Source organism: Microcebus murinus, chromosome 18 (genome assembly GCF_040939455.1).
Source record: "Microcebus murinus isolate Inina chromosome 18, M.murinus_Inina_mat1.0, whole genome shotgun sequence".
Lineage (NCBI taxonomy): Eukaryota > Metazoa > Chordata > Mammalia > Primates > Cheirogaleidae > Microcebus > Microcebus murinus.
Window position 1 is genome coordinate 59,665,381 of NC_134121.1, and position 22,365 is coordinate 59,687,745.

The 22,365-nt window shown below is 42.8% G+C and overlaps 1 protein-coding gene and 1 non-coding gene across 21 annotated transcripts in view; both read left to right on the forward strand.

Moving 5' to 3' along the window:
* Positions 1–22,365, forward strand: part of TNRC6C (trinucleotide repeat containing adaptor 6C) — a 129,546-nt gene that overhangs the window by 61,715 nt on the left and 45,466 nt on the right. For 11 of the 20 annotated variants that reach the window (XM_075994802.1, XM_075994794.1, XM_075994797.1 and 8 more), the window contains 2 exons: positions 726–1,046; positions 15,791–18,397. In XM_075994802.1, coding sequence (XP_075850917.1) covers positions 726–1,046; positions 15,791–18,397 — 2,928 coding nt within the window. Of the gene's footprint in view, positions 1–725; positions 1,047–13,524; positions 13,595–15,790; positions 18,398–22,365 lie in introns of those variants that run through there. The other 9 variants (XM_075994807.1, XM_075994806.1, XM_075994808.1 and 6 more) reach the window with 3 other exon arrangements.
* LOC142862235 (U5 spliceosomal RNA) lies at positions 3,905–4,020 on the forward strand. Its single transcript, XR_012913312.1, has one exon. It is a non-coding gene; the product is annotated as a U5 spliceosomal RNA (small nuclear RNA).

Here is a 22,365-nt window from a genome sequence, read left to right on the forward strand (position 1 = left end):
CACTATATACTTAGGCTACACTAAATTTATTAAAAAACAATTTTCTTTCTTCAATAGCAAGTTAACTTTAGCTTACTGTTAACTGTTTTACTTTATAAACTTTTTAATTTTTTTAGCTTTTTGACCCATGACTATATTCAGCATTAATTGTTCAGACAACCCAGAGTGCACCAGAACACATTTTATACATAATCAGAATTAAAACAAAATGTATATAAGTTCATGGATACCTGAAGATCCCATGAATCTTATAAAGACTGAACAAGAGCAGTGGTTCTCACAGGGTGGTCCAGGGACCAGCAGCATCAACGTCATCTCAAAACTAGTCAGAAATGCAAATTCCCAGTTTCTCCTCCCCCTCCAGTCTCCTGAATCAGAAAGTCTATAAGTGGGGCCCAAGAGTCTGGGCTTTAATAAGCCCTTAGGGTGATTGTGATGCAAGCCAGGTGTTAGAACTGCTGCTCAAAACTATCTTTATCTCCTTCATTTTCTAGATGAGGAAAACTAAGGCACAAAAGTAACTGGCCCAAGATCTCAAGATCACACGTCCTTTGTAGGAAAACTCAGTCTCAAACCTGGAACTCCAGACTTTAGTACAGTTCTAGCTCCAAAGCACTACATTGCCATTTTTTTTTTCTCAGTTTACTTTAGTTTCCTTGGTTTGGGCTGGGTTTTAAAGAAGTGTTACTAAAGGTTTGGGTTCTTTTTCCTTTTGTTCCTTTCAGTGCCAGAACCTACTAAGACCTGTTCAAGCCAGCCCCAACCTGCCGGTACCAGTCCTTCCACCAGCACTATCTCCAGCAGCAGCAATGGCAAGCGTGCATCTGCCAGTGGCCAGCAGCCAGCTGCATCCCGTTACCTGCCTCGCGAGGTGCCTCCACGCTTCCGCCAGCAAGAGCAGAAGCAGCTATTGAAGAGAGGTCAGCCATTGCCTACGGGGACTCTAACCAGTGTGAGCCCAGCCCAGGGTGCCGGGCCTGCAGGGGTAAGCCCTCCTCCCCTGCCTGGAGCCGGAACACAGCATCATCCCAGTAAACTCCAACCAGGTAAAACTACATAGAATGAGACATTCTTTTGAGCTGAGAACTGGTTTGCTATTTTCAGCTTTGCTGCTGAGTAATAAAAATAAGACATATTTTGGTCCATGTGACTATAGAGACAGATTCGTTCCAGTAGTTGGTTTTTGTGTTTTCCCCTTATTTATTTACGTTTTTCATGTATTCGTAGATAGCTTTAGCTACTTCAGCTCAGTTCGTTTCTCACCAGAAACTAAAGGCCTGTGCATCAGTTCATACGAACCCATCAAAGCAGATGCTGTACAACCCTATAGTGAAAAATTTTTAATAAAATGCTTTTCTCTCAATTTACTAGGCTTTGGAACGAGTGCACACACTCATTCTTTGCAAGGAGGTGGCAGCCTTCTAATGAGTGTTTCTAACTGTAACTTAGTCACACACTTTGAGCCAAACCTGTCTGATATCTTCTCATCTTAAGCTCCTGCAGAGTCCAGGATTTTACTCTGCCTGATTCTTGTTGCTTCCTTGCCTGCAATTAGATGTTCGCTTTCTCTTGGCTCCCAAAAGAATCATTGCTTGTTTATTTGCTTTCCAGCTGCCAAAATGTAGGTGTCTCTTCCTTCATCTCCTGTCAGCTCCAATTCTCCTTGACTTTACAGATTTGTACTTTTGAAAAATTTCTTTATTATAGTTTATGGGAATTTTTGGAAGAGAGCAAAGTATTTGTGTTCAGCTGCCATGTTTACGTTTTCAACTTGTGGTTTATGTACTTTAACCAATTATCGGTGCTGTTTCTAGAATGGAAACATACCTGTTGATGGTTATGAAATTCAGGTCTTTAATTAGATAAGCAAGGAGGCTTATTTGATTGGAATTAGAAGAAACATGTCACAAATTATATTAATACATCTTTTCTTTCCTGTGCTGCCTTTTAATATGGGGAATAATTCCAACATGACCTAAAAATATTTATAGCAATGTTTTATAAAACCATGACTTTGTAGTATATTCATAACTAATACTCTTACCTTTCATTAAATCAGAGGTCCCTTCACAAATCTGCCCTAGTCACCTGGTTCCTAATACACAAACTCTCAGTTTTTCTGCCTGGCTATTAAGGCACTTCACAGGCTTATCTAGCCAGCCTTTTTCCCTGCTATTCTCCATGGGCAACTTTCTATTCTAATTGGGACTCCTTCCTTACTCTCCCTCTCAAAGAAGCCATGCTCAGTGTCAAGTCTTTCCCAGTACATCTTAAGTGCAGTGGCATCATCATAGCTCACTGTACCCTCCAACTCCTGGGCTCAAGCGATACTCCTGCCTCTGCCAGAGTAACTGGGACTACAGGCACATGCCACCACGCCCAGCTTAGCATGCATACCTTGATTGTCTTTTGCCTTTCTTTCTCTCCAGTACATTGTCACCACCTCCCATGAAGCTTACCTTAAGTTTCTCTACCTTCATTGATCTTGGAGGTATAATACAGCCAGTCTGCAACTTACAACTTTGTACTTCTGGCATATTATATAACCTGGCGTTTTTTTGGCTGATTATTCATAAAAGTCTCACCTCTCAACTAAGTTGAAATATCCTATAAATTGTCTGAACTTTCTGTTGTATGACTAGGTTAGCAGAGCGGAACTGTAAGTGAAGACTTGGGAGCTTATATTGGTTATGCCACCAACTAGTACTTCCATTTCTTGTCTAAAATAAGAGATCTGAACCTCTTGTGACCTCTGATCTCTAAGGTCCTTTCCCTTTAACTTCTAAGTCAAACAGTGTTGCAAAGAGCTTGTTTGATTTTGTCAGTGGAAGGCATTGTTGTAATGCTGTCTCATTTTGTGATGAAATTGGCGCAGGGATTGTAGGTGAGCATCAGTGTTCCTGGAGGCAGTATGGCAGAGGGGTCAAGAGACAGGCTTATCCACTTTCCAGACCCACGACCTCCTGGGCAACCTTGACCAAATCACTTTCATTTCCTGTACTTTTGACTCCTCATCTGTAAAATGAAGAGGTTTCTATAATACCTGATAGGATTTTGGAGATGAGATATTTGTTTTATGCTGAGCACAAGGCCTTGCAATAGTAAGTGTTCGGTAGATGCAGATAACAGTTGTTAATATGGGACTTATGAGACTTTGAAATATGCAACAAATACACCCATCTTAAAACACTCTTACGAAGCAAAGTACTTTTTTATAAACCTCGCAGTCTTTAAATGACTAAATTCTAAAACAGTACAATAAAGCTTTCTTATCACTTTGTGACTTCGGCATATTTTGAAATTTCAGTTCTTCCTGGAGTAGAAGTATTCTATAAACTTTTTCATTTTCACGATACAAGTTTTTTAATGAATTCATATCCAGGTGAAATTCTATTAGTGTATTCCAGAAGAGCAACCAGATTTCTAGTTGCAGTGAAATTCTTTTTAGATGCTCCTTGAAATAAAAGGTCTTATAACTTTTAGTAATACATAGATTTTCATTGTATTTGTATCTGTGTAATAAACAGGTTTTTACTCCTGTAGACAATTTTACACTAAAATAGAAAATATACAGTTTTACTTGTGATTACATTCTTCTAACTGCAGTTAAATTAAGAAAAATGAATTCTGGGTCAGCAGAACTAAGATTAAATTAAACTAAGCCGGAAGCAGGTGAGTAATCCTTAAGAATTTAACAGCACACCATTTCTACTGAAAAGTGAAACTGGGAATTATTGTAGCGCAGCACATTAATTTCTGTTTTGTTCCCAAGTGTATCAGTATGTGAACTCTTCCTCCCCCATATTTTAGTGTGCTTAGCAAAGATTAAAGAATTTTAAATATCCCTGGAAGGAACTGATGGAGTTTGAATCACCTTTATCATGGTTTTAAAAAGTTGTGTAGTGTCCTCTGGTTTCTCTTCAGTTCATGTAAATCTTTTACCTTTTAATAAACATTTTCGTTGAGAGGAACAACTCTGAGTCTTAACCCAATTTTTTGAGGCCCTTTGTCTGCAGGGCAATTAGTGGGGGGAAAAAAAACCTTCCCGTCCAAGTTATTTTATTTTATTTTATTATTTGAGACAGAGTCTCACTCTGTTGCCCAGGCTAGAGTGCCGTGGCATCAGACTAGCTCACAGCAACCTCAAACTCCTGGGCTCAAGCGATCCTTCTGCCTCAGCCTCCCAAGTAACTGGGACTACAGGCATGCACCATAATGCCTGGCTAATTTTTTCTATATATTTTTAGTTGTCCAGCTAACTTCTTTCTATTTTTTTTATTAGAGACAGGGTCTCACTCTTACTCAGGCTGGTCTTGAACTCCTGAGCTCAAACGATCCTCCCTCCTGGGCCTCCCAGAGTGCTAGGATTACAGGCATGAGCCACCCTGCCCAGCCTTGGGTTGTATTTTCTAAGAACTATGTGTTGTTTTTAGCTTATAGTTAATGTTGCTTTTACTTTGAAAGGTGTGAATAAAGTTAACTATTTTGTTTGAAAAAAAATTAAGCTTAAGGTAAAAACAGACTACCATTTCAAAATGAACTTTTCCAGGCCAGGCGAGGTGGCTCACGCCTGTAATCCTAACACTCTGGGAGGCCAAGATGGGCAGATCGCTCAAGGTCAGGAGTTCAAAACCAGCCTTAGCAAGAGCAAGACCTCATCTCTACTAAAAATAGAAATTAATTGGCCAACTAAAAATATATATAGAAAAAATTAGCCAGGCATGGTAGCACATGCCTGTAGTCCCAGCTACTCGGGAGGCTGAGACAGGAGGCTGCCCAGGAGTTTGAGGTTGCTGTGAGGTAGGCTGATGCCCTGGCACTATAGCCCAGGCAACAGAGTGTGAGACTATCTCAAAAAAAAAAAAAACTTTTCCAGCCTCATGCTGCTCATTCCCATTAATGGTTGATGCCGTAACTGCACTGTGGGTGTATCCTGTGGGTGCCATCCCTCGTGGAAAGCACAGGCTCTCATGCAGGCAGGGCAGTGAAGGCCTATCATGGTCCTGCAAGGACTGGGAGAGCAGCTGAGAGGAGCCCAGTGCAGAGCTGCAGCTGCAGCCCCTGAGCATTTCATTTACCAGAAGGCTGGCCTGAGAACCCAGGAGCCCACTGCCTCCGGTGGCGCCAGAGGGCACAGGTACTGTGCCAGAGGAACCAGGGCAGCGAAAGTACTGAGCTGGTAGGTGGGATTCAGCTTTCTGGGAGAACATTCATCTCCTCCCCTTACTGGCAGTAGCCAGAGAGACACAGTCAGCTGTCACTAGACTTCTGCAAGGTAGATGGGCCAGAGTCCTCCCAGCCCTGATTCCAGGTTCTTTTTAAATAAAGACTGTTACAGGCAAATGAAACATTAGCCTTCTCATAAGATCATACAGGGGAAGTGGATTTTTAAATTAATGTATTGATTTGGAGGGTAGCTCATTTAGTCAAGTGGCAAAATACCTTAACTGGAAAGATGAGTATTAGTGTATAAATATGGTACTTTCCACTGAGTTTACAAAGAGTGCCACTTTATTATTTCATTTTCTGTTCAGACTGTTTTTGCAAGTCTGCAGGATAACTCTAGCTTGAAACACTTGAGAGCTTTTATCTTTTTTAAAAAACTCTTATGCTAAAGGCAGAACAATGTATTGTTTTGGTGGCTGCTTTGTACATTTACAAACAGAGGTTTTGATTAATATGCAGCAGTGTTGGCTACTTTGATCTCTTTTAGATAGAGGCAGGAAAGTAATTAAGAAGTTGGACCCTTGCCAGTTTGCATATGGGGCTCATTTAGCACATTATGGCTAGTGTTGGCATGCCGAATGTTTAGGGGCTGTGTAGGAAAAGGGAAAGAAGAGACAGAAAACAAAGGCAGGACAGGACGCAAGAACAGCAGTTTATTTGCCTGCAGCCAGTAGGCAATATGCTGTTATTCTTTCAGCTGACTTTCAAAAATAACAGTAGAAAAGTGGCCGCAGTGCTAATTGACTGGGTCCTGAAGTAAAAACGTTTACGTTTACGACAATTTAAAGAATGTAAAGAGGAAGGAAGATCGGTTTAGTGTCAGCTGCAATTAGGTAATCAAAGCTGTAAGATCCCATCTGCCGATGCCCCCACCCCTCACCCCTAGTCGAAGGGATGAATCGGATACCTCCTCGAGTGGAAAGGGCATTGCCCAGCCCTGCCCGGCTCGCGGCCACAGGCGCCTGGGGTGGCCCCGGGAGCTTCCTGGCAGCTCCCTGGCAGCTCCCTGGCAGCTCTACAGGAGGCGGCTCTCCCGGCCCCAGCCGACATGTTGGAGAGAGAGCCGGGGCGAAGCTAGATGCAAGCTAGAGGCGGCTGTGCGGGCGAGGAGGCTCCTGCGAGGGTTGGGCGGCACCTTCTGCAGGTATTTCCTCACCCGTCAGCCCACGTAGAGCAGGAGAAACAGAACAAACTCAGGGCAAGTAGCAGCTGCTTCTGCCGAGTGAGCTTGTGACATGACATTCCAGCATGTGAGTGGTGGCTCCGCGTCCCCAGCTCTTGGCTGCAGTTCAGATTGGATAAAATGGCGTCTTGGAAAAGAGCTGCTTGCTAAAGATGTGCTGCGCGAGCACGCTTGACCATGGCATTGCCCACCGCGGTTTCTCGCTGCGGGTTAGCAGGGGCAGGCCCTCCTAAATTAGGAAGCAAGCTGACTTTGCCTCAGTTTGTTTATTTAATAGGTTCTTAACCTTGAGGAGGCAATTCCGTTTTACTGCTGTTTTGAAGAGAAACACAGGCAACAAAAAGCTTATTCTTTTGGACAATATTCATCTTTCCAGTAAACCTTTTACTGTTCTGCATTTCACAATTCCTTGCACTTATACTAGTTGGCAGATGAAATGTTTGGGAGTCTGTCCAGGCAGGAATTTTGAATTCAAAGTACTTCTTCACTGAGATTTTTACATATAGTAAAGGCAGTGGACGGGGAGGCATCTTTGGTTCTCACAAGCTGAAAACAGTTGTAACATTGATCCTGCCCCTGAAAACCGAGTAGTGAGGAATTTGTGTTATCAGTTAAGCATTAGTAAACTTATACTGTCAACTCTTGGAAGCATTGGTAATGATTTTTTATAATGTATAATTTATTATTTTGTAATTTCAGTTAAAAGAACTGTGATGATAAAGAATAGATGCATTTACTGCTTGTCCACGTTAGTTCCAATTAAGCATTCAGCACACTTCTTCTGAATAAATCTTGTCCACACTTTCCTATCCGATTAATCTGACACCTAGTTAAAATTTTGCTTACTGTGGCTTTTGGAGGCTCTTTGTTAAATACTTTTACTGGAAATTTTATCTTTATACGGCAATATTTTGAAAGTTAAAAACAAAAAAAGGAAAGCTTTTCTCTTTAAACCATGCTATTATGTAATCCTTTTTAATTTAATCACTTAAGTCAGTTATGTTGCTTAGATTTTTATAGAGACACCTATTTATAGGCTGTGCAAATCATTTGAACAGCAGAAGAGAACTTACCCTTTTGCAGGAACTTCATTTCTTTTTTTCTTAAGGCTTTTTTAAAGGGAAAAAATATTTGATAATAGAATGGTGTGGTGGAAACAGCACTAGAATTTTATTCTGAAAACACAGATTTCAGTTCAGTCCTTAACTGCTTATTAGTTACAAACCCTGACAGAGTCACTTCACCTCTCTGAGCCTCTCTTTGCTCATCTGTAAAATGGACATAATTTGTTTATAGGATTCAGTTAAGCCAATGTGTATGGAAATACTTCAGACTTCAAAGTGCTGTCAAAGCATGTGATGTCTTATGAATATGAGCACTCTGATTTTATAAGTTCTCTTCAGACTTGCTGCATGTCAGATATGTGGATTTTAGCCTTTGAAAATTCCTGTGCTGAACAGGAAAGTCTAGAATACCTACAAGAGAATTTAGTCTTGGCTCATTTCAGAATTTTATTCATTTCAGAATGGCTGTTCCTTGAAGTCAGTCACTTCACAGATTTTTTCTTCACATGATTCAGTCTTTTAGACTACGTAGGATTTGTGAATTAATAACATAGTTAAGAGACTTTGTTTTCTGAAAAGCATGTTATTCAAATATTTTCAAAGTCATAAAATTCTCCTAAGATGAATTGTGTGTGTCAAGCATAAAGAGAATAATAATGGCCTTTTTACATTCTCATTTCTGGAGTAAATCCTAGTGTTTTTATTAGAAGGATACATGGTTGTGGTGCTGATGGTGGTGGTGGTGAGGAGGAGGAAGAGGACACGTCTAGGAATTCATAAGAGCAGAACTGAAAGCATATGGAAATTGCTTAGTTGTGGTATAGTCCCTAGTTTTTGGTTTTTGTATTTATAATTTTCAGAGAGATACCTAGAATCTACACTTGGGAAGAGAGCTTTTAAATGGTAGAATAAGTATAAAACATACAACTTGTGTTTATATTTTTGTGTACTTTTTTTTTCCATGTACCTCCACTGATTTTTTAGTAAAATTGATTTTTGGATACCTGGTTTATTTTGATGGAGAACCAACAAGTAAGGAATAAGAACGGCTGAAATAGGGAAAAGGAGAAAAGAATAGCAGTATGTCCAGCGGTGGGAGCCAAACATGGAAGTCAGCATCTGCGGCCTGAAACTCTAAGGGGCCCTGCTGGGCTGCTGCCCTGGCCCTGCTCCTCTCCCTTGACAGCCATGTGCCTGCCATAAGGTGGCAGGAGGCCGTAGCTTATCCCAGGAACCTTGAGGGGACTGTGGAGGTAGAGGAAAAGAGACAGTACAACTGCTTGGTTTTTTTGTTTCTTTTTAAGTAAAATGCCATTGCTCCAATTGACTTCTATAGTTTATTTTTGAAGGGTGAACTATATTTAATGTGGATTCGTTGTCTCAGTTGTAATTTTTTATAAATAAAGATTTCAGGATAACAGTTCCTTTTCTACTAGTTTGTCTGAATAGATAACCCAGTATTTTGCAAATAACTTCAGTCAAGTTGGTTGCTAGTCAACATGGCGACCTAAGCTTAATCTTAACATTGCTTTCAAAATTGACTGAAAATGTAAGCATCATTGATCTTATGTTACTAGCAAACTACTGTTAAGTATTTATAAGAATCATTTAAGGCTGGGCATGATGGCTCACACCTGTAATCCTAGCACTTTGGGAGGCCTAGGCAGGAGGATTGCTTGAAGCCAGGAGTTCAAGGCCAGTCTGGACAACATAGTAAGACCCACCCCCATCTCTATAAAAAATTAGATAAATTAGCCAGGTATGGTGGGATGCACAAGTAGTCCCAGCTACTCAAGATGCTGAGGCAGGAGGATGGCTTGAGCCCAGGAGTTCCAGACTGAAGTGAGCTGCAGTCGCCCATTGCACTCCAGCCTAAGTGACAGAGCCAGCCCCCCTCTCTAAAAAGAAGGGGGGGGTCATTCATTTATTTGTTCAGCAGTTACTTATTCACTGCCTGTTCTGTGTCAGACACTCTGCTGAGCACTGTACATAAAAACAGGGACAAACAGGCAGTCCTTGCCTTCATGCAGTTCACAGCCTAGAGGCAGAGCCAGTCATGACGTGACAGCTCACGGGAGTGTGTGAGCCCCGTGAGAGAAAGAAGTTGTCCCTCCTGTTTATTTTATTTATTTATTTTTTTCTTGTGCTGAACAGACATGCTCGGTGGAGAAATGTCCCTCCTGTTTATCACCCCGTCCCCAGCATGGTGGCAGTATGTAGGAGACACTCAGTAATAGTTACTGTTTAAATCGGCAGCCTCTGAGGCCACAAGCCAAATCTGGCCCACACAACTATTTTTGTAAATAAAGTCTTGTTGAGACACAGCCACACTCCTGCATTTACATATCATCTATGGTGGCTTTGTACCACAACAGCAGAATTGAGTAGTTGTAACAGAGACTGTATGGCCCACAAAGCCTAAAATATTTCAGCCATCTGGCCCTTTATAGAGATTGTTTGCCACCCTTGATCTAAGAGAATTAAAAAGGAAGGAAGACTGCTCGCTTTGGCAGCAGCATGGCCAAAATGTTAAAAAATAATAAATTTTTTAAAGTAAAATAAAAAAAAATTGAAAAAAAGAAAAGACCACTGGTAAAATGAATGTATCAGAGAGTCCTAAGTAGAAAAAGGAAACATCCCAAATTAAATGTCCATGGAGTCAAGATAAGAAACAAGAAGAGACCCCAAGCCCAGTCGGGGGACAGCGCTTTAAACAGCCCTGTCTTTGGGAGGGCGGGCTGCGGAGGGAGCAGAGCAAGGGACAGAGCCATGTGAATGAGACTCCAGAGAGAACGAGTTTGGGCTTCCGAAAGAATTCTGTCTTAGACATGTTCAAGTACGCGTTCATCCCCGGCTGGGCGTTCGTTTGGAAAAGAGCGCTCGGGCAGCGTTGAGGCCGGCCTTGTAGGGTCGCGGGGCGAGCAACGGTGGGCTCGGAGCGGACCTGTGGGAAAGTAGTTAGGACAGTCAAGAAAGGAGGGCGCTTAGACGACAGGTATCAGAAGGAGGTTTTGTTTCTTGTTTTAGTGACACGGGCCCTGGATACATCCAGCGTATGAACTCAGCAGGCACGACTCCACCCTGCCCTTCCCGTGTGGCGGGCTGCACTTGGCGTGTGCAGAAGCAGCCTGGCTTACTATTGCCGGCGCTGCCCCGAGGGTGGCCGTTTGTGCCTCAGAGCCTGGGGAGGTCTGGGTGGAGGTCTGTCTCTACTAAAAATGGAGACAAATTAATTTTCCAACTAAAAATATATACAAAATATTAACTGGACGTGGTGGCACATACCTGTAGTCCCAGCCACTCGGGAGGCTGAGGCAGGAGGATTGCTTGAGCCCAGGAGTTTGAGCTAGCTTTGAGCTAGGCTGATGCTACGGCACTCTAGCCTGGGCAACAGAGTGAGACTGTCTCAAAAAAAAAAAAAAAGAAAGAAAATTACATTGAATTACTATATAATCCAACAATTCCATTTCAGGGTATATACACAAAGAAATTTAAAGCAAGGAATAGGACAGATATTTGTACGCTGGTGTTCACAGCAACATTATTCACAGTAACCAGAAGGTGGAAGCAACCCAAGTGTCCATAAACGAATAAATAGAGAAATAGCCATAAAGTAGATTATTTTCCAGCAATAAAAACGAATGAAGTACTGATACATGCCACCACATGGATGAACCTTGAAGACATTTTGCTAAATGAAATAAGCCAGTAACAAAAAGACAAATATTGTATGATTACACCAATAGGAGGAACATGGAATAATCAAATTCATAGAAACAAAAAGTGTAATGAAACTTACTAGGGCCTGGGGGATGGAGAATTACTGTTTAATGTGAGTACAGAGTTTTAGTTTGGAATGATGGGAAAGTTCTGGAGACAAATGATGGTAATGGTTGCACAACAACGTGAATGTACTTATTACCATTGAACTGTATACTCATCAGGGTTAAAATTGTAAATTTCATGTTATGTGTATTTATTTTTTCAGAAAGAGTCTTGCTTTGTTGCCTAGGCTAGAGTGAGTGCCATGGCATCAGCCTAGCTCACAGCAACCTCAATCTCCTGGGCTCAAGTGATCCTCTTGCCTCAGCCTCCCGAGTAACTGGGACTACAGGCTCGAGCCACCACACCCAGCTAATTTTTTGTTTCTATCTTTAGTTGACTGGCTAACTTTTTTTTTTTCTTTCTATTTTTAGTAGAGACGGGGTCTTGCTCTTGCTCAGGCTGGTCTTGAACTCCTGAACTCAAGCAGTCCTCCCACCTTGGCCTCCCAGAGTGCTAGGATTACAGGCGTGAGCCACCGCGCCCGGCCTGTCGTGTGTATTTTATCACAGTAAAAAAATCTTTGCTTTAATGTTGTAGTTGAGACTGTGCCAGGTATGTTGCTTGATTTTGTGTTTGTGGTTCTCATATAGTATTATATATAGCATATGTATAGTATATGTAATACATATAGTATACTCTATATAGCATATATACTACAGTTACTATATACTGTAAATACTGTATAGTATATGTAGTATATATAAGATCTAGAAATTACAAGTTTTAGAGCTGAGAACGTTAGGGGTTATATAGTTTAACATCATCTTTTTTTTTTTTTTTTTTTTTTTGAGACAGGGCCTCGCTTCATCCCCTGGGCTAGAGTGTGGTGACATCATCTTAGCTCACTGCAACCTCACACTCTTGAGCTTAAGCCATCCTCCTGCCTCAGCCTCTTCCTGAGTAGTTGGGACTATAGTTGTGAGCCACCATGCCTGGCTAATTTTTCTATTTTTTTGTAGAGATGGGATCTTTCTCTTGCTCAGGCTGATCTCAAACTCCTGACCTTAAGAGATCCTCCCACCTTGGCCTCCCAAAGTGCTAGGATTACATGCGTGAGCCACTGCACCCTGCCCAACATCATCTTCTTAGAGTTGAGAAATGACTTCAGACTATTCAGCTCGTTGATGACTTCAGGTGGAACTCAGATTTTGGCTGTATACATTTATGCTTTTGTTTGCCCAAGAAACATACGTTGATTGCCTGATATGTGGCAAGCATTATACATATAAAACTGAAAAGATACTAGCCATGTTCTCCAGGAACTCACCTTGAGAAATTAGACTCTTAATTCGGTGATCAGATGGATTTTTTAATCATACTACTATGCCGCCTCATTTGTATAACATGTAAGCATTTAAATTTTTTGAAAATAGAAGTGTACAAAAAATAATATAATGGTATTCATAATAGAGATTTAACAATATTTTGCCATATTTGCTTCAGGGCTTTCTATTTTAGAAATGTTTTAGGCACCACACCCAATCCCATTCTGGTCCCCGCCCCCAGAGAGAACCACTTTAGTCCTCATATTTTAGTGTGTGTAACTTCTTCCATCTAGAGTGCAAAATGATGTCTCATCTTAAAGCTCATTTCTTGATTATTAATGAGGTTGATTATTGTTTCATATGTTAATGCATATATGGGTTTTCTCTTCTCTGAATTGCCTGTTCCTATCCTTTTTCCATTTTTTGTTGGGTTGTTGGTCTTTTTTTATTGATTTGTAGTTGTTCTTTAATCTGATAATCATTCTTTTTCTGTTAAATCTTTTCCCTGCCTGTGGCTTGTTTCCATTATATGATGTCTTTTGTCACAAAGATGTTTTTAATATTAACATAGTCAAATTTATCAGCTTTTTATGGCTTATGCATTTTATATCTTCTCTAAGAAAATAGGACGTCCAAAGTCACAGAAAAACTCCTACATTTCTTTATTAAGCTTTAAAAATTTTTGCTTTTCATAATTAGACCTTTACCTTATATAGAATTTATTTTTATTTACATTATGAAATAAGGGATCTACTTTTGGTCTTTTCATGTGGCTAGCTAATTTGTTTGACAGCATCTATTTAGCCCTACCTTTCTCTACTAGCTTGTAATGCTGTTCTTCTGTCAAACCAGTCATATAACTGAGTGTGAACCCAGCAAATTGGGGGCTGAGCAATCCTCAAACAGCATTTCACACAAATCCTCAAAATAGACCATTAACAAAGGGCTGATCCTTTTACAGTGTGACTGTTATGGAACGGAAGATAATACTGTGTGTTCAGTGGAACCCACATGTGGAAAGGAGTGCTCTGGTAAGCCAGGTTGTTAAACCTCCTGCTTTCTGAGTATGGGTTGCAATGAGTGCTGTCCCAGTCAGGGGGCGGCGGCCTGCCTGTAGCAAAGCCTGTCCCTGGGGGAAGCCAGACTGATGGCAAAATGAAAGGTAGTGCTTACTGGCAACAGGCCATACTCTCTGTTAACTTGGTCTTATTTTCTGTGTTACATGATGAATGGCTCATTTATCTCTTTAAATTAGTTATTATGTAACTTGTTTTTAGGGTATTTGTAAAACCAACAGGGAAAATTGTCATAAACCACGGTTGCAGAGCCAACACCTAATATTTAGCAATTAAAAACTTAGTTGTTTTATAGTAGCTCAGATACTTAAAGTTTTCTGTTGCCTGTCTTCATTTTTCCTTCGTAATTTTCACTTGGAATTAGCTACCTACTTTGGAATCACCTAGAGCATAATTCTAAATTCATGACATTACTTTCAGATCAGGCAACAAAAATCTTTTTTTTTCTTAAGGTCGATATTAGCTTTTGTATGTTCTTTCTAATGATAGTGATAATTCTTTACATACTTCCTGCTTTTCCTTAAAAGGGAACTTTAAAAGAAAATTTCTTTGAGAAACCCATGCTTTAACTGTCCACGAATAAGACTGTTCTTGTTACAATAAATTTGAAGAGAACATAATAATTAAAAGGTTCTAAAAGAATAGAAAATATTTTATTATAATTTACCTATATATCATACTCTTTTTTTTTTTGAGACAGAGTTTCGCTCTGTTGCCCGGGCTAGAGTGAGTGCCGTGGCATCAGCCTAGCTCACAGCAACCTCAAACTCCTGGACTCAAGCGATCCTCCTGCCTCAACCTCCCGAGTAGCTGGGACTACAGGCATGTGCCACCAGACCTGGCTAATTTATATATTTTTTATATATATTTATTATATATTATATTATATATTTATATATTATTTATATATAAAATATATATATTTGTATATATTTTATATATATATATATATATTTTTTTTTTTTTTAGTTTCCCAGCTAATTTCTTTCTATTTTTAGTAGAGACAGGGTCTCACTCGTGCTGAGGCTGGTCTCAAACTCCTGAGCTCAAGCGATCATTGTCCTGCCTCGGCCTCCCAGAGTGCTAGGATTACAGGCGTGAGCCACCACACCCAGCTATATCATACTATTTAAAGAAACTCTACTAAGGATTTCTAGGCTAAATGATTTTTTTTAACATTTCTTTTACTTTATTTTTGAGTGGTACATACTTTGAATAAAGTCTACTGGAAAATTTACTGGAATATAAGTTTGATTACAATGTTGGAAATACTCAAATAATTAGGAAAGTCATAGGAGATAAATTGCAGATACCAAATGTAGGATCATAACAGTGAAATGATGGTAATGCTATAGGGAGATATCCTGTAAAGTTATTTTGGGGATCTTCGAAAAAAATCTAAAAGGAAATAGAAAACAAGTGTAGAAAGAATCCTTAGAGATTGAGAGATCCAAGAAGATACTAGAGGGCTAAGAATTTATTAATACACAGGAAACAATGATAAACTAAATTGCAGATAAGATCAGATAAAGTAATACAAATGTAATTAATCATTTCTAACCCTAAGTATCCTTGATAACATACAATAGCATTGTCTAATATGTCTTCTCTCCCTCCCTCAGCTCCCCCCGTATTGGTTCTGTTATTTGACTCTGCAATGCGTTTACATTTCTTTATACTGAAAGAGCTGTGTATGGCCTCTGTACCATACTGTAACTCGGATTAGAGGTCTTGAGAACTACAAGTTGTTTTTTGAAAGTCCATGTGAACTTTAGTGTCATTGCCAGTGTTTCCCAAAGAGTCTACGTATTTATAAGAGTTGCGTATTTATGAAGTCACATACCTTTCAGAGCTGCCTTCCTTACTGTAAATGCTTTCAGAGATGCCATGTGCCAATGTGCATTGTGAATCTTCTTCAGGGGGAATACAGTGTGGTGTAGCAGTAAGAATTAATATAATTTTAGAAACATTAGCTCTCTCTACAATGAGAGCTGTTAGAAGACAAATAACTTTTCTTTAAGTCATTTTTTAGTGTTTATCATTCAGAATTGAAAACTTGAAATAAAGAGCTTCCCCAAAGACTAGTTAACAGTCTATTCATTGACAGTTGGGAAGAAAATCTAATTTTGAATTTTGTTTCATCTTTTTCAGATCTCAGTCACAGTGGATTGGCAGATCATTATGAAAATTCCCACTGGGGACAGCAGCCCACTTACAGAAGTGAAGCCAACTGCAGCTGGGATAAAGTGATAATAGACAGGACTGACAAGGAGGCGTGGCCTTCCATCACAGGAGCAGAGACGGAATCTGCCTCAGAATGTACCACGGACACTGACTCTGCCTCCAACTGTGGCTCAGAGAACAGTAGCATGGCTACGGGGAGTGCCCAGGGCAACTTCACTGGACACACCACGAAGACAAATGGCAATAATGGCACCAATGGCGCACTCGTCCAAAGCCCTTCCAACCAGAGTGCCCTTGGGGTGGGCGGAGCAAACAGTAACGGGGGTGCGGCCAGAGTGTGGGGTGTAGCCACAGGCTCCGGCTCTGGCCTGGCTCACTGCTCTGTCAGTGGTGGGGATGGAAAAATGGACAACATGATTGGAGATGGGAGAAGTCAGAACTGCTGGGGTGCTTCCAACTCCAATGCTGGCATTAATCTTAACCTTAACCCTAATGCCAACCCAGCTGCCTGGCCTGTACTGGGACACGAAGGAACTGTGGCGACAGGCAACCCTTCCAGTATTTGCAGTCCAGTCAGTGCCATAGGTCAAAACATGGGCAACCAGAATGGGAACCCAGCAGGCACTTTAGGTGCTTGGGGAAACTTGCTGCCGCAAGAGAGCACAGAACCACAAACGTCCACTTCTCAGAATGTGTCTTTCAGCGTACAACCTCAGAACCTTAACACTGATGGACCAAATAACACTAACCCCATGAACTCTTCACCAAACCCTATCAATGCAATGCAGACGAACGGACTGCCAAACTGGGGCATGGCTGTTGGCATGGGGGCCATCATCCCGCCCCACCTGCAAGGCCTTCCTGGTGCTAATGGATCATCAGTCTCTCAAGTCAGTGGGGGTGGTGGTGAAGGAATAAGCAATTCTGTGTGGGGACTGTCCCCAGGTAACCCTGCCACAGGAAATAGCAGTTCTGGGTTCAGTCAGGGGAATGGAGACACTGTGAACTCAGCATTAAGTGCTAAACAAAATGGATCCAGCAGTGCTGTGCAGAAGGAAGGAAACGGAGGAAACGCTTGGGATTCAGGCCCACCTACTGGTCCTGGAATACTTGCGTGGGGAAGGGGCAATGGCAACAGTGGCGTTGGTAATATCCATTCAGGAGCATGGGGCCACCCCAGCCGGAGCACCTCCAATGGTGTGAATGGGGAGTGGGGAAAGCCCCCAAACCAGCATTCCAGTAGTGACATCGGTGGGAAAGGATCGACAGGGTGGGAGAGTCCCAGTGTCACCAGCCAGAACCCTACCGTGCAGCCTGGCAGTGAACACTTGAACTCTTGGGCCAAAGCTGCATCTTCTGGAACTACAGCAAGTGAAGGAAGCAGCGATGGCTCTGGCAGTCACAGTGAAGGAAGCACTGGGCGGGAAGGAACCGGAGAAGGCCGAAGGCGGGACAAAGGGACTATAGACCAAGGGCACATCCAATTGCCAAGGAATGATCTCGACCCGAGAGTTCTGTCTAATACTGGTTGGGGACAGACTCCTGTAAAGCAAAACACTGCCTGGGAATTTGAAGAATCCCCTAGGTCTGAAAGGAAAAATGACAATGGGACAGAGGCCTGGGGTTGCGCAGCTACTCAGCCTTCAAACTCAGGGGGGAAGAACGATGGGTCCATCATGAACAGTACAAATACCTCTTCAGTATCTGGGTGGGTCAGCTCGCCACCTGCCGCTGTGCCAGCAAACACAGGCTGGGGAGACAGCAACAGCAAAGCGCCGAGTGGGCCAGGGGTGTGGGGAGACTCGATAAGCTCTACTGCTGTTAACAATGCTGCTGCCACCAAGAGTGGCCATGCTTGGAGTGGGACCGCAAATCAGGAGGACAAGTCACCCACCTGGGGTGAGCCTCAAAAACCCAAATCCCAAAACTGGGGAGATGGACAGAGATCAAATCCAGCCTGGGGTGCAGGAGGGGGCGATTGGGCAGATTCCTCATCTGTCCTCGGACACTTGGGGGATGGAAAAAAAAATGGATCTGGGTGGGATGCAGACAGCAACAGGTCAGGGTCTGGTTGGAATGATGCTGCGAGGTCTGGGACCAGTGGCTGGGGCAATGGCACAAATGCAAAGGTCAATCCAGGCACAAACTGGGGGGAGTCTTTAAAACCAGGTCCCCAACAGAACTGGGTTAACAAACCCCATGACAACAATGTGAGTAACTGGGGAGGAGCTGCTTCTGTGAAACAGACAGGAGCAGGGTGGGCTGGGGGGCCAGCACCTCTCAAACAGAAGGACTGCAGCGAGGCGACTGGCTGGGAAGAACCCTCTCCACCATCCATCCGACGCAAAATGGAAATCGATGATGGTACCTCAGCTTGGGGGGACCCAAGCAACTATAACAATAAAACTGTCAACATGTGGGATAGAAACAACCCGGTCATCCAGAGCAGTACCACGACCAATACCACCGCCGCCGCCGCCGTGAGCAACACCACACACAGGGTAGAGACGCCGCCCCCGCACCAGGCCAGTGCGCAGCTGAATCGGTCACCGTTGCTCGGTCCAGGTATGAAAGGTACTTTGTGTTACTTTATTCTCATTATGTATGCATAGATGCTCTGACCAGTGTTTTTATAGCATATGACAGTAGAATAATTTAAAGGCTCCTTTGCTGTGCCATATTAAATCTAAATGTTACCTAGTGAGAGTAAAGCAGGATCCTCTCATAGCTTCCTGTCCGAGAAAAAAAACATTCGGCACTCAATACGGGTCATCAGGCCGATGTCCTGGTGGCAGTGGGTGAGCTGGAATGGATAGCAGCTGGGGGTGGAGATGGAGATGGATCTGAAAGGAATGACAGCGCATGACAGTAAGACCTAGTAACTGTCAGATACGGGAGCAAAGGAGAAAGATGGGGTGGAGAAGGTGTAGAGCCTGGTCAAGTGGGCAGATGATCACGTCGTTCACTGATATACACGAGAGCGCAACAGGAGGAACAGAGGTTTGTTGTTTTTTTTGAGACAGAGTCTCACTCTGTTGCCCAGGCTAGAGTGCCGTGGCATCAGCCTAGCTCACAGCAACCTCAAACTCTCAGGCTCAAGCGATCCTCCTGCCTCTGCCTACCAGAGTGCTAGGATTGCCTGTGTGAGCCACCGCACCTGGCCTGGAACAGAGTTGCGACGTGTCCAGTGGAGATGACAGAAGATGTTGGATGTGAAAGACCCAGTATCAGCCAGAGATTTGGCCGAAGACACAGCTGTAGGAGAGTGGCAGTGGGCAGCAGGGCGAGGTCATAGGTGGTGAGTGTGTTTAAAGGCCGACAGGAACAGCAGAGAGGAGAATGGGTGTAAAGGGAGAGGATCCCTGCATCCAGGAGGCCAGGGGTCGCTTCATCCATCTTGCAGGGGAGGGAAAGAGCAGGTACACAGCTGGCCAGGCTGGCGGTGGCCCGAGGATCAGGGTGCCTATTGGGGTTTACTCTGGGTGGGTGCACAGAGGGGGCTTGCATGGGCCATGCCGAGAATAGAACAGAGGGCAGCCCAGAGTCCCCAAGGGGTTGCTGGACAGTGCTGGGGCCCAGAGAGCAGCACACAGTGAATCCCTTGGGACCTGCCAAGTGCCGGGCAGTGCTCTAGTTGCTGGAGGTACAACAGGGAGCAAAACTTGTCAAAACCCCTGTCCAGTGGGGTTTGCAGTCTGGTGAGGGAGGCAGATCATACGTGGATCAGTAAGGATGTATGTAGTGTCAGGTGACACTCCACAGTGTAGCTGCGGAGAAACAGGAAGCCCAGGAAGTCTGGACGCTGTGGGCTGGTGGAGGGAGTGTCTGCTTGTGCTGGGCAGCTATTTGGTTTTCATCGTAAGCATGATGTTCAGCAGCCGACTTGAAAGAAAAGCTTCCCTGCTTTCTGTGTTACTTCTACAAGACCTAATTCTGTTCCCTCCGGATGTGGTTCTTCCAACCTCCTCTCAGACTCCTGGGCACTTCGCCTTTGCCCCTCGGAGACGAACACATCAGGAATCTTGCATGGATCTCAAGGCTAGTTTGGCTTCCACCTGCATGCACTTCAGTGTCACTAAAGCAAAGGTCAGAAACCTGGGGTCCATGAGCTGCACCTGGTCCCACAAATGTGCCTTTTTGGCCCACATTTTTTTCTGAATCAGCATCTTTTAAAGAAAATGTTTTATGTAAAATTCCAGATTTCTGGCATCTTTTGAAACCTGGAGGCTCTGACACATTGGGTTCACATGGCAGAATCAAGCAGAATTAAAAGCAGCTGCCGTCACGCGGGGCCTGCACAGTCTGCTTTGCCACACTCCCACCTGCGAAGGCTCCCGCGCTGCCGCTTGTGGTCGCAGCCACTGGTCATCAGCTCACGCCACTGATCATCCCATACTGGGCCTGTTTACAGTGACTGGCTGGTTCCTGGGGTATGCAAGTCTGTGACCCCCATATTTTACCACTGTATAACATTGGCAGGCCCTTAAATTTTATAAAGTACTTGAGGAATGAGAAAAAGAAAAAAGATAATTGATGTAAAAAATGAAGAGATTTGAAAAATAAGACATGGTATAATCCAATGGGAAAGGCCAGATATCAATTTCAATACAGTTTGATTAGCATTACAGTAAAGGTGTGCAGAGAGTGCGCTGTAGGTCGGCACAGTGGCGCATGCCTGTAGTGCCAGCTACTAGGAGGCTGAGGTGGGAGGATCGCTTGAGCCCAGGAGTTGGAGGCCTGACTGGACAGCATAGTGAGACCCATTTCTTAAAAATATATATATATTTTTAATTACTCAGAACAGAGTTAATACAGTCATGTGTTCCTTAACAATGGGGATACATTCTGAGAAATGTGTTATCAGGCAATTTTATCATTGTGTGAACATCATAGAGTGTACTTAACACAAACCTAAATGGTCTAGCCTACTACTCGCCTAGGCTATACGCTATCGCCTGTTGCTCCCAGGCTACAAACCTGTACAGTGTATTACTGTCCTGAATACTGTAGGCAGTTGTAACACAATGGCAAGTAAGTATTCATGTATCTATACATAGAAAGGGCATAGTAAAAATATGGTATAAAAGAAAAAAAATGGTATACCTGTTTAGGGCACTTACCATGAATGGAGCTTGCCAGACAGGAAGTTGCTCTGAGTGAGTCAGCGAGTAAGTGGTGAGTGAACGTGGAACCTGGGGCTCTACTGTGCACCACTGTACACTCTGTAAACACTGTATACTTAGGCCACTCTGCATTTATCAAAAAATAATTTTCTTCAATAATAAGTTAACTTTAGCTTACTGTAACTTTTTTGCTTTATATACTTTTTAATTTTTTAATGTTTCGACTCTCTTGTATTAACACTTAGCTTAAAACAACACATTGTACAGCTATATAAAAATATTCTTTTGGTTTTTTTTTTGAGACAAGAGTTTCACTATGTTGCCTGGGCTAGAGTGCCATGCCGTCAGCCTAGCTCACAGCAATCTCAAACTCCTGGGCTCAAGCGATCCTTCTGCCTCAGCCTCTCAAACTCCTGGGCTCAAGCAATCCTTCTGCCTCAGCCTCCCAAATAGCTGGGACTACAGGCATGCGCCACCATGCCCGGCTAATATATGTGTGTGTGTGTTTGTAATTTTTTTTTAGTTGTCCAGCTAATTTCTTTCTGTTTTTTTTAGTAGAGACGGTGTTTTGCTCTTGCTCAGGCTGGTCTCGAACTCCTCAGTTCAAACAATCCTCCCGCCTCAGCCTCCCAGAGTGCTAGGATTATAGGCGTAAGCCACCATGCCTGGCCTATTCTTTCTTTATTATCCTTCTTCTATAAGCTTTTCTCTATTTAAAAAAATGTTTAACATTTTTGTTAAAAACTAAGACACAAACACACACATTAGACTAGGCCTACACAGGGTCAAAGTATAGTATAGTAAATACATAAACTAGTAACAGTGATTTATTATCATTATCTATTATGTACTGTGTGTAATTATATGTGCTAGACTTTTATACAACTGGCAGTACAATAAGTTTATTCCCACGAACATCACCACAAACCCACGAGTAGTGTTGTGCTACAACATTCGTAGGCAAGAAGAATTTTTCAGCTTCATTATAATCTCATGAGGCCACCATTATGTATGCGGTCTGTTGTTGACCCAAACACCATTATGCGGCACACAACTATATTTAAAAATGACTATCATATCCTCCTGTAGTAGATAGGCCGGACCATTATGCGGCACACAACTATATTTAAAAATGACTATCATATCCTCCTGTAGTAGATAGGCCGTAACTATCTCTTCTTGGTCACCATTTGAGTGCCCTCTCCTGTTCAGAGTCTTCTGGAGGAGCGTCAGAGAAAGAGGGCCCCGTGCCTGGCACTAGAGCCTTATGATAAGTGTGTCTGCCTCTGCTTGGTGACCAGGTGTGGGACATCTTTATGCATCATCTCATTTGATCCCTACAGCTCCTTGGGCCTCATTTTACAGATGAAACCTAGGAGATTGAGTAGCCTACCAAGGGTGTATGTGTGGTGAGGTCTC